The 13,245-nt window shown below is 46.2% G+C and overlaps 1 protein-coding gene across 1 annotated transcript in view; it reads right to left on the bottom strand.

The window, feature by feature from the left end:
- Window positions 1-13,245, bottom strand: part of LOC133283090 (guanine nucleotide-binding protein G(q) subunit alpha-like) — a 133,278-nt gene that overhangs the window by 100,645 nt on the left and 19,388 nt on the right. Inside the window, exon 2 of the mRNA XM_061479575.1 lies at window positions 12,925-13,109. Coding sequence (XP_061335559.1) covers window positions 12,925-13,109 — 185 coding nt within the window. The remainder of the gene's footprint in view (window positions 1-12,924; window positions 13,110-13,245) is intronic.

Raw genomic sequence — 13,245 nt, 5'->3', positions numbered from 1 at the left:
GGAGGGAAAGAAGGGGGGAGCGAATGAACGAGTTACCTGACTGGGTTTAAACCACGACAGGTGCGTTCAAACTACGAAAAACAGTAATATGAGAGGTGAACTAATAAATGTGTATGTAGGACCTTATTTCAGAATAAGCTTATTCTAATCCACCATTATTTAGCTGAAGTGGATAAAATGCTTACATTAAAATTTATATCTAATTAAGCTAATTTTAAAGAAAGCTTTCAGTTTTCAGGTAATATTTCAGGGCATATAATATACCTGCTTTTTAAATGATAACCAGTTAAGAAACCTGGCAGAGTTAGACTAATGGAGTCAGAAAGAATGGGGAGGAGGGAGGATATTTGTCTTTTTAAGAGATTCATTTATATGCACATACACTAAGAGAGAAAAAGAAGGGATGAAAACTTAGTCAAGCAAAAAACCCAATGGATCCTATTCTCAACTCTAGTCTGTATTTTAGACTAAACAAATTTCAGCAAGGACACAGACTCCTTTGCATTTTAAATTAGGTAAATGCATACAGAAAAGACTGGTTTTGCTCTTCTTAAAGTAATTTATCGTGTTTACACACATACAAGCCATCACTTCCCTTTCTAGACAGTCCAGGAGAATGCTACTACTCATTACTTAACAAAAATTTATAATTGCAACTATTGTTTACTCATGTGGAACTCCAGGTTCAAGGTGAAAAATGTTTGCCTTCAAGATAAGGAGAATATATGCTCTCTACGATAGGAACCTGTTGCAGAATGACTCTAAGAGCAGAACCATAGAGTTCTGGCGGACTGTGCAAGCAAGGCAGGGGGTGGCCCCCACAGGTGGCCGGAGACCGGACCTGGGAGGAGAATGTGGAGGAAGCTGTGGGGGCTAACCAATACTGTTATGCCAAGAAGGAGTGGCTGAATACCACTCCTATATATGTGTGAACTGCGTCACAAATGAAGTAGAAGTTGCTTATCACCCATATTGGGTTGGCCTGTCTGCTTCTCCTCGCCGCTTACAAATGGCGCCCGAACAGGGACGCGGGCTACAGGGCCCCGGCCGACGGGGACCCGGGATACAGGGCCCCGACTAGCGGGGACCCGGGATACAGGGCCCCGACTAGCGGGGACCCGGGATACAGGGCCCCGACTAGCGGGGACCCGGGATACAGGGCCCCGACTAGCGGGGACCCGGGATACAGGGCCCCGGCCGACGGGGACCCGGGATACAGGGCCCCGACTAGCGAGGACCCGGATACAGGGCCTCGGCCGATGGGGACCCGGGATACAGGGCCCCGGTTTAACGGGGACCCGGGATACAGGGCCCCGGTCGACGGGGACCCGGAACGGCGAGTGAGCGGCGCCGGCGGCAGCGGCCGAGAAGCGCGGGCAATGCTGCTACGGTGGCGTGACGGACCCGGGTGCTTGGACTAACCGAAAGAATCCGCCGCTGGGGCGAACCAGACACTGCTGCGTCGGGAGGCCGATCCAGAGACCGAGGTTACAGGACGACCCAGAAGAAGATGATCCGGAAAAGGCTGGCCATGAAAATGGACCGAGAGGTAGCCCTGGACTTATTACAGTGCTTTTTATAAAAGCGGGGAATTGAGCACTGAACTTTTTACAGAGCTTTTTATAAAAGCGGGGAATTGAGCCTGAGACTCTAAAGCAGCTAGCAGGTCTAGTGGCTAGGGAAGGCTAAGAGATTTTTTTTTGCAGATCCTAATACAATATTTGAGAAGAGTGAGTGGCGAAAGTTTGGTGATGAACTATTTGACTCGGTGCTTAATGATTATAAAAAGGCAGAGAAACTCGGTAAACCACGGAGGGAAGTAATGAACTGTATAAAAAGATACAAGGCAGAAAAGAAAACTGCCGCGGTAGCAACGGAGAAACTAGGAACAGACGTCCCCGGTCGGTTGAAACCGGGGGAAGATTACAACTCGTTTCCCCCAGCTCGCGGGAGCACAGGGTTTCCCACCCCGCACCCCCCCCCCCCTTCCTTTTCTCCCCCTCCTTCATCAGAAGGTGCCGCGGAGGAGGTGTAACCCCCTGCTCCCCCACCACCCCAGTTCCGAAAGTAGGGACTTTGAAAAGGACAGAGGAAGTATATTAGAAGGTATACGTATGATAAATGTCGAGGAATGCCGAAAGAAAGAGGGCGGTGCCTCGGCGCCGGATCGATTGCGGCGCCACTGTGAAGCACACAGTAGAAAATAGAGATCATGCGCTAGCGGGAGATTTAAAGGAACCGCGAGTCTCTCCAACCCACTACGCCCTAGAGTGAAAAAAAAATTTAACTCAGTTACGGAGGAGCCAGGTCTGCAGATGGCTACATACCGAACGAGATACATCTGATAAGAAACACACAACTGCAAGCAACGGAGACTCCGAGTTCGGCGCAGGATCAGCCCCCGAATCCCCTGAATCCGAGCCAGATTTATATCCTCTGCTTCCAGACCCTGACTCTTTGTCTCCCCGGTCGGTCTGCTCAGACTTACTGGCCCTGGAGACGCTCAGTTGTAACAATGGGTAACCAAATATGTGATCATTACTGGTGAATTTTCTGCAATGGGCATCTTTGCATATCCTGTGTTTACTACACAGCAGGGGGCTAAAGAGTGGGAAGCTCTTGATCTCAAAATAGTTAAGGAGGCCTGACAAACAGTGACCACGTATGCGTTAAAATCCTCTTATACTCAAGCTGTATATGTTATGATTTTTTCTTGCAGTTGACAGGGGGAGCCCATACAGTTTCTCTGTGATACTCATGTACTAGAAGTTGGTAAATATAAGTATGCCTAGGTTTCTATCAACCCTTGGAGACCTCTGTAGATACTGCTGGCCACTTCTTCCAGCACAGGCTGGCCACCTGTGTTGGAATGAGTGTGCATTTTGGTCAGTATAAAAGCCCAAGCCTCATACGATGTGGGGGAGGCAGAGCCTCTGTGGGGATGTCTGCTAAGGTTGAGCCTGCCACCTTGCACTGCAATGATGCTTCTCGGAGCTGGTTTGCTGTTGGTCTCCACAGGGTCCTTGTGCCACGTTCTTTACGTGGGACTGTAGTGGGAGTAATGATGGCTTTTGCATGGACTAAAAAAAAAAAAAAAAAAAACGGGGGGGGGGGGAGAGAGTAATGATGTTACATTTAACTTTAACCTGTCTACTTCTCAAGAACTGATAATCTGGGGGAGGGGGTATATTTGTGTCCTCCTGCCTACAGGTCCATGGTGACTGTCTGCAAAGTTTGTCAAGCCTTGCCATGAGCTGGACAGAGGAATGGATAAACCTGATGCCTCAGCTACAGGAGCTGACCGCGAATACCCCAAGCAGACTGAGATAGAGAAAGAGAAAAACGAATGACTGCAAAACATCACTTGGGGGCAGATGAAAAGTAACATCCTGAATATGTGTGCTTGTAAAGTAGCTATTATTAGAGGTTGTGATTTTGTGTATAAAACCACCTGTATTTACTAGCTAGTTGCTAATAAGAAACTGCACCTTGTATTGTATAGATTTGTCACTTGTAAAAGAGATGTTAGAGTATGGAAATTTGCAGCAGCTGCTAGAAAATGCTAAGGCAAAAGCTAGAAAAAATTTAATACAATGGTAGTGTTATAAAGCAGGTGATGGAACAAATTTAAGAGGGGGGGAGAATTCCACTGGTAAGAAATTTCTTTGGCTAGTCCTTCACTGCCATCAGCATCTTCAACATGCTGCTGCACCCTGTAATAGTTACTCTGCTAATGTAAATGTGTGTGTGCCTTGCTGTAGTAGTGACTTGTTACTGGATAAAACAAAAGGGGGAAGATGTGGAGACAGTGTCCTCACAGGAGAATGCATAATTGGTACATAAACTTTGAATAGTCCTGAAAGATACAGCAAGGCCATGAGAGGCCTGAAGAAGCTTAAGCAAGCAAGATAAGAGGCTGGAATTCACCAAGTTAATGAGAACTGTGGACTGTTGGCAAGCTTTCAAGGTTGAGTTCTCACACCTGTGTTTAACCAATTATATGTTAGTCACTAAGGGTCTTCAAAACATGTATCCAATCATAATATGCCAAATCACTGTAAGTGCTTCAGCTGGGGCCTTGGCTCAACTAAGCAGACTGGGTTGCTGAGTTGCTAAGCAGACAATTCTACATCAAAGGCAATTCCTGATTTGTTTTAATGTTCACTCTGTAAGACATGCAACACTGCAGAACCTTTTGTTGTTGGTACAGGGACATGGATGTGAAGAGTTTGATGGAATGTGTTGAATGAGTCTCTCTGATTATGCTAATTTGATGCATGCACAGCTGAGAACCCTGGCTCAGCTTACCCAGCAATAGTAAATGAGCAGTATTCTAAGAATAACTAGATGGTTGTCTTCATGGGGCATTACAGGTTGAGTCAAACACTGCTGTTTAAAGTATTGCACTTATGTATCATTGATTAGGTTAATCATTGACACTAAAACATGTCACCCAAAGCTCTGTCCACCCTGGCTTTGAACACTGCCAGGGATGGAGCATTCACAACCTCCCAGGGCAACCCATTCCAGTGCCTCACCAGCCTCACAGCAAAGAACTTCCTCCTTAGATCTAATATAAACTTCCCCTGTTTAAGTTTGAACCCATTACCCCTTGTCCTGTCACCACAGTCCCTAATGAGGAGTCTCTCCCCAGTATCCTTATAGGCCCCCTTCAGATACCGGAGGGCTGCTATGAGGTCTCCACACAGCCTTCTCTTCTCCAGGCTGAACAGCCCCAACTTTCTCAGCCTCTCTTCATATAGGAGGTGCTCCAGCCCCCTGATCATCCTCATGGCCCTCCTCTGGACTTGTTCTAACAGTTCCATGTCTTTTTTATGTTGAGGACCCACCAGAACTATACACAATACTCCAAGTGAGGTCTCATGAGAGCAGAGTAGAGGGGCAGGATCACCTCCTTTGACTTGCTGGTCATGCTCCTTTTGATGAAGCCCAGGATAGGGATCGCTTTCTGGGTTGCAAGCACACACTGAAAACAGCTCATGTTAAGTTTCTCATCAACCAAGACTCCCAAATCCTTCTCCACAGGGCTGCTCTGAATCTATTCTCTGCCCAACCTGTAGCTGTGCCTGGGATTGCCCCAACCCGGGTGAAGGACCTTGCACTTGGCACATCACAAAGGGTCTCTACTAAGCACAAACCAATACCCTTGTAATACAAGATTTTTTTTTTTCAAAAAAAAATTTTGTATTTTTTTTCTCAAACTCAGTTATGTGTTCAATTGGCTTTGTATTGTTCCAAAAGAATGATGCCCCAAGTATTTGTTCACTTCTTATGATATACTGATATAACAATATATTCAGGGTTTTTTTTTCTTGTTCTTGAGCTCTGAAATAAGCTGATATCAAAATGATAAGAGGTAAACGACTGACTGTATTAAGAAGTTGTTCTTAAACTTTCATCAAAAATTCATCCTGACTGAAATATTTCTCTAGCTGTTCTCTAAACATTCTCCAAAAGATGCTCAAGTATTCTAGATCAGCAGTACAGCTAATCATAAAAGGTAATTACTTTATTCAGTTATCCATTTAGACACATAATTACTACAAAATAGTCCAAGATTTTAAATTCTTTTATTTAACAGTTCTGTATGTCCTGACCTTCTACTAATATAACTTTGCACTGTGTGGCAAAACTTCTGAAATAAACTCTGACATATGCCAGTGAGTTGTATCCATCAGAAATCTAATTCAGCCTTATTATAATAAATATTATTTCCTCACTGAAAACTGTTTCTGGTTCCCTGGGATTAGCTTGGGTAGACTCATGACTACTTGTATCCTACTGACATACAGCTCTTCACGACAACGCTTTTTTTCTTAAAAAAAAAAGTATCAACCCTTCACAAAGATATCTAGGCTCTAGCTGTGCCTGGCATTGCTCCAACCCAGGTGTAGCACTTGGCTCCGTTGAACTTCATGAGGTTGGCATTGGCCCACCTCTCAAGCATGTCAAGGTCCCTCTGGATGGCATTCCTTCCCTCCAGAGTATCAACCGAACCATACAGTTTGGTGGTGCTGGCAAACTTGCTGAGGGCACACTCAATCCCACTGTCCATGTCACCAACAAAGATGCTGAACAAGACCGGTCCCAAGACTGATCCCTGAGGGACACCACTCATTACTGGTCTCTAGCTGGGCCTGCAAGCGTGAGGCTGCTCCTATCTGTCTATAGAGAGCTTCATCCTGAACAGTCATGATCGGGTAGCCTGTAACAGATCTTCACAGTCATGTCCCCTATCACTGTTGTCCCTTTGACCCTGTCCCACAACCTCTCTTTTGGCTCATCACCTGTCTTCAGATAAAGTTTCATACTCTCCAGCCTATCACTGACATAAATAGAGACACCCCCTCCCCGTCTGCCTGGCCTGTCTTTCCTAAAGAGCCTATAACCTTCCATTCCAACACTCCAGTCATATGAGGTATCCCACGACGCTTCTGTGATGCCAACAATGACATATCCCTTTAGCCGTGTACACATCTCTAAGTCCTCTTGTTTATTCCCCATACTACAGGTGTTTGCATAGAGGCATCTGAGCCCAGTTCCAAACAAAGCCGACTCATTAGCTGGAGCAGCTGAAGTAGCTTTGCATTGCTGAAAACATGGAACAATGCCCCCCTGTCGTAGTTTAAACCCAGCCGCAAAGCTCATTCACTCACTCCCCGCCTTCCTCCCTCTTCCTTTCCTCCCTGACAGAGCATGAGGCTCAGAAAGTCCTTGGCCAGACCAAACATTTGAGCAGTAACTAATAACATAGGTGCTATCAGCACCGTTCCCAGGCTGAAAGTCAAAAACACAGCACTGCACCAGCTACCAAGAAGGAGAAACATGACTGCTACTGCAGAACCCAGGATAGAATCCACCCCTTCTTCCATACCATTAATGTCGTGCTCAGATCCTACATTTTAAAATATACCATCACTCTTATCTCAGTGCACTCTTACAGTAGAACATGGACCAATCCCTATAAAGTTGCTGAGTCCATCTGGTTCATGATGTCAGGCTCCATCTCTTGTAACAGTCTTTCAGAGCAGGAGAGGCTGTGTGCAGTGTTCACACTCGTGAATAACCTGGGCAATAGTGTCCATTGCTAAATCCACCCCTCAATCATGAGTCCATCTCTATGTTGCATCTCTGCCCTGATAGCCTGAAGTGCCATGGGCCCACCAGGCTCAAAATAATTCACAATCCCCTTCAGCAGTTTCTGCAGCTTGCTGCTGGCGACTCCATACAGCTGTCTTCCATCTCCAATGCTTCCAGAGCACTGGAGGGGCCCAGTGGACTAGATACTAGCCCATACTGTCCCACACACCCTGCCACTCATAGCTGTTCTGCCTCAGGGAAAATCTCCAGGTCCTCCTATATCATTGTCTAACCCTAGACAAGACCCAAACCTGACTCTGCTTAACTTTTGAGATCAGACAAAATGGTTATGGGTAAAACACAGAATGTATGTGTGCCAACATGCTGATCCCCATCACAATCAGCAGGCAGGTCCCAAGGGTACCCCAAGGCCATTCAAAACCTTCAGAACTCTGAAACGATGCTGCTGTACTTGTCACTGGGGCTGGTGTAGCTGCTGTGCTTGCCAGCTCTCCCAGCACCAGATTCTCTTTTTCTGAATCCAGCTCTTCCTCCTCTGCCTTACTGGGAAATGCTGCGTGGTCTCCTGCATCCTCCTGGGGCTCGGCGGGCAGCTTCCGGGGCTGGGCTCGGCCGCGGGGTTCGGCTCCTATGCAGGGCTCGGCTCCTCTGCGGGGCTCGGCTCCTCCACTGTCTTCTCCCGCTGCTCGGCAGCCGCCTCCTTCCCTTCCTCGACCGCCCCGACCTCCTCCGCCAGCAGCCGCTTCCTGCCGGCTTCCGGCCCCGCTCCCACGGCCGCTTGGTCCCCGGGGCCACTCTCCCGGGCCTCTTCAGCCGCCGCTGGCTCCCGGGGCTGCTCCCCCTTGGCTCCCAGCAGACCTCACGAAGACGGAGGCGAGGAGGAGGACCAGGACGGTGAAGAGCTCCCATGGGTTGAGATAAGAACAGTCCAGTAACTAAGGTATAACACAAACCACTACTGCTACCACCAATAATAATAATGATAAGGGAAATAACAAGGGAAGAGAATACAACCTCTCACCACCCACTGACCGATACCCAGCCCAACAGAGCAGTGACCTAGCCCTTCTGGGTAACTGCCTGCAGTTCTACACCCTGGGCATGATGTGCTGTGGGATGGAATACCTCTTTGGCTTGTTTAGGACAGGTGTCCTACCTCTGCTTCCTCCCGGCTTCCCCTCCTCTCTGGCAGAGCATGAGACTTAGAAAGTCCTTGGTCAGAGTAAACATTCTGACCACAATTAAAACCATCGGTGTTATCAGCGCTGTTCCCAGGCTGAAAGTCAAAACCACAGCACTGCACCAGCTACTAAGAATGAGAAAAATGACTGCTACTGCTGAACCCAGGACAGCCAGTAACTCAGAGCTACGCAACAACTTGCTCACTCCCCCCACTTCTTCCTCCCCCCTGTTCCTGGAGGGACAGGGAGGAGAATCGAAAGAATGTAAATCCCACTGGCTGAGATAAGAACAGTCCAGTAACTAAGGTACAATACAAAACTACTACTGCTGCCACCAATAATAATAACTGAAATAACAAGGCAAGAGAATATAAAACTAAGAGGAAAAGGAAAACAATGAACACAAGTGATGCCCAATGAAACTGCTCATCACCCGTCGACTGATATCCAACCTGACCCAAGCAGCAATCTGGGCCTTCCAGGTAACTCCCCCCCATTTTATATATAGGGCATGATGTGCTGTGGTACAAAATACTCCTTCGGCTACTAGGTCAGGTGTCCTGTCTCTACTTCCTTCTGGCTTCCCGTGCCCTTCCTCAGTGGCCGAGTATGAGATTGAAAAGTCCTTGATCAGAGTACGCATTACTTAGCAACAACTAAAACATTGGTGGTGTGTCATGGTTTAAACCCAGTCAGGCAACTTGTTCACTCACTCCCCCCCTTCTTTCCCTCCCCCTACTCCCAGAGGGACAGAGAGGAGAATAGAAAAGAATGCAACTCCCACAGGTTGAGATAAGAACAGTTTAGTAACTAAAGTATAACACAAATCACTACTGCTACCACCAATAATAATAATGATAAAGGAAATAACAAGGGAAGAGAATACAACACCTCACCACCAGCTGACCGATAACTTGCCCCACCCCACCAGCCCAAGCACCCACCGATACCTCCTCCAACCCTGCTGTCCTAGCCCTTCCGGGTAACTCTCACATCCTGGGCATGACGTGCTGTGGTATGGAATACCTCTTTGGTAAGTTTGGGTCAGGTGTCCTGTCTCTGCTTCCTCCCAGCTTCCCCTTCTCCCTGACAGACTATGAGGCTCACAAAGTCCTTGGCCAAACCAAAACATCATTGTTATCAGCTCTGTTCCCAGGCCAAAAGTCAAAACACAGCACTGCACCAGGTACCAAGAAGGAGAAAAATGACTGCTACTGCTGAACCCAGGACAGTGTGTTATCAGCACTGTTCTCAGACTGAAGTCGAAAACACAGCACTGTAGCAGCTACTATGAAGTAGAAAAATAACTGTTACAGCTGAACCCAGGACAGCATGCCTGAAGGGCTACAACCTCATTGACATCATGGAGACATAGTGGGATGCCTCCTACAACTACTGTCAGAATGGAAAGATACAGGCTCTTCAGGAAGGACAGGCTGGCGAGACAGGGGGAGGAGGTCAAGAATGCCAGGTGGCCCATGTGGATGAATAAGGAGATCCTGGACAAATGCCAGCATTAAAAGGAGGCCAACAGAGGGTGGAATCAAGGATTGGTAGCCTGGAAGGAATACAGAGAAATAGTCAGAGCAGCCAGGGATCAGGTTAAGAAAGCTAAAGCCCTGACAGAACTCAATCTGGCCAGGGACATTAAGGGCAACAAGAAAAACTTCTATAGGTATATTGGGGGTAAAAGGAAGACAAGGGAAAATGTGGGCCCCCTCCAGAAGGAAACTGGAGACCTGGTCACCCAGGACATGGAAAAGGCCAAAGTACTCAATAACTTTTTTCCTCAGTCTTCACCAGCAAGAGCTCCAGCCCCACTGCCCATGTTACAGAAGGCAAAGGCAGGGACTGGGAGAATGAAGAACCACCTGCTGTAGAAGAAGATCAGGTTCAAGATCATCTAAGGAACCTGAAGGTGCACAAGTCCATGGGACCTGATGAGATGCATCTGTGGGTCCTGAGGGAACTGGCAGATGGAGTTGCCAAGCCATTATCTATCATATTTGAGAAGTCGTGGCAGTCCGGTGAAGTTCCTGCTGACTGGAAAAAGGGAAATATAACCCCCATTTTCAAGAAAGGGAAAAATGAATGACCCAGGGAACTACAGACCAGTCAGTCTCACCTCGGTGCCCAGCAAGATCATGGAGCAGATTCTCCTGGAAACTACGCTAAGGCACATGGAAAATAAGAAGGTGAATGGTGACAGCAAACATGGATTCACTAAGGGCAAATCATGCCTGAAAAATTTGGCAGCCTTTTGCAATCCAGCCATGGTGCTGGCAGTTAAGTGAAGACTGACTGATGTCATCTGCTGGGACTTGTGCGAGGCATTTGACAATGCCCCACGCAACATCCTTGTCTCTAAACTGCGGAGGCATGGATTTGACAGATCGACTATCTACAGGATAATGAACTGGTTAGATGTTCAGACTCGAAGTGTTGTGGTCAACAGCTCGATATCCAAGTGGAGACCAGTGACAAGTGGCATCCCTCAGGGGTCGGTGTTGGGACCGATCTTGTTCAACATCTTTGTCGGCAACATGGACAGTGGGAATGAGCGAACCCTCCACAAGTTTGCCAATAACACCAAGCTGTGTGGTGCAGTCAACACACTGAAGAGAAGTGATGCCATCCAGAGGGACCTTGACAGGCTCAAGAGGTGGGCCAACACAAACCCCATGAAGTTCAACAAGGCCAAGTGCAAGGTCCTGTACCTGGCTCATGGCAATCTCAAGCACAACTACATGCTGAGCGGATACTGGATTGAGAGCAGCCCTGAGGAGGATTTGAGAGCATTGGTTGATGAGAAGCTCAATATGAGCCAGCAGTGTGAGCTTGCAGCCCAGAAACCGAACCATATCCAGGGCTGTATCAAAAGGAACATGGCCAGCAGGTTGAGGGAGGTGATTCTCCCCTTCTACTCTGCCCTTGTGAGACCCCACATGGAGTACTGCATTCAGCTCTGGGTCCCCCAACACAAGAGGGACATTGGTCTGCTCAAGTGAGTCCAGAGGAAGGCCACAAACATGTTCCGATGGCTGGAGCATTTCTCCTATGGAGACAGGCTGAGAAAGTTGAACTTGTTCAGCCTGGAGAAGAGAAGACTCGAGGGAGACCTTCACAGTATTCCAATACCTAAAGGGGGCCTACAAAAAATCTGAAGAAGGACTTTTTACAAGGGCCTGTAGCGGTAAAACAAGGGGTAATGGTTTTAAACTGAAAGAGGGGAGATTTAGATTAGACATTAGGAAGAAATTCTTTATTATGAGGGTGGTGAGACATTGGAACAAGTTGCTCAGAGAAGCTGTGGCTGCCCTGTCCCTGAAAGCATTCAAAGGTTGGATGGGGCTTTGAACAACCTTGTCTAGGGTGAGGTGTTGTCCTGGGTTCAGCTGTAATAGTTATTTTTCTCTTTCAGAACAGCCACCTAAGGCTTTCTTTTATAAACTGCTCAAGAAAAAAAAAAGGGGGGGGGGGGGAGGGAGACAAGTTTGCATTTCTCAATTCCCCTGAATTATAAAAAAATCCTTTATTTTTTAAAGGAATTACATCTAGAACCTGACAAGTTTGGCAAGTTTTACTTTACTCCACAGCTCTATATAGGCCTCTATTAGAACTGATGGGAATGGTTCTGAAGTAGCTGAGCACAAAGATAGACTTGCTCAGTTTCAGTCATTTTTATATAGAGAAAGCGAACAGCTCTAATTAGAAAGGATATACAGCTATGCCACATTTAACTAATTCACTTTATATAAAAATGCTATATAAATTCAACACTCAATTTAAAGAATAACTATAGATTATATACTTTGTAGTATAAGGAAATTATTTACTGATTTATGATTAGGACTTTCATATACTACAGCAAAATTACAGTCAATACCAATTCTGAAGAAAAATGTGCACTTCAGAATCAACTAACTTTTCAAGTCTGCTTGTTAGGAAATTCAGTGCTTTACATACAGCAAAAACATGAAGCTGAAATACACGTGCAATCTTCCTTTTTAATACTCATTATCCCAGTTATAAATTTGATTTCAATTTCTGTATGGAAAAATATGGAAAGAAGTTAGGCTAATCAAAGATAAACCTTACAAAATGCTTTAAATGCATTTTCTCTTTCTAAATTTCAATCACATCATCACTTTCAAAAGAATTTGCTTATTCTAAGCCCTTGCATCAAAAGTGTTATTTCATAATATACTCACACACAAGCGGATATCCCCACCTATTTTCCTAATAATTTCCTCCCCCCCCCCCCCATAATATTAATGGAAAACCTTAAGCCATTTTTCTGGTTTGTACCACTACTACCCAACTGTGCTCTGGCCAGAATATGGACTGGGAAGAAGGAAAAAAATATAACTGAAGTCACTGGCAAACACCAGGCCAGACTTACCCTCTCACTTTGAGAAGTCCCCCTGACATCTTAAGAACAGCACCTATGTTGTCAGAGGAGTGCAAAGGGCAGAGAACTAGAGGCAGGACTGGAAGAACCCCTTGTCTTCTAAACTTCAGGTAAAATATAATTTGTACATGATGTATAATTTTTAGAGACCTTTAGTATATTTCCTAAAGATAAGAGGAAAAGTTTCAACTATGGAAACAAAAATCTCACCTTATTATATTCATACTTGTATGGGATTTTGAGGGTATCCATGGCTCTGATCATGGCCTGCACTGCTGTAAATATATTCTGGTACACCAATTTTGTAAAGCCCCTTTTGTCTTCATCAGAGTAACCTGATCCATGAATGATTCTCATTTGTTTGATGAACGTGCTTTTGCCACTCTCTCCTGTGCCTGCAAGACAAATAAAAACATACTTCAGCTACTGGACACAAGTATGACTTTCCTGCACAAAGCAGACAGCTTGTTCAGTGCAGGGAAGAAAACTGTCAAGTGGTTATGGTATTTGCAAAGTGCTTCCTACAAGGAC

This window comes from Pezoporus flaviventris, unplaced genomic scaffold (assembly GCF_033815535.1).
Source record: "Pezoporus flaviventris isolate CSIRO_AGI_PZ_B2104156 unplaced genomic scaffold, CSIRO_AGI_Pfla_v1 ptg000153l, whole genome shotgun sequence".
NCBI lineage: Eukaryota > Metazoa > Chordata > Aves > Psittaciformes > Psittacidae > Pezoporus > Pezoporus flaviventris.
The sequence above is the reverse complement of the archived record's forward strand: the minus strand, read 5'-3'. Positions and strand labels throughout refer to the sequence as shown.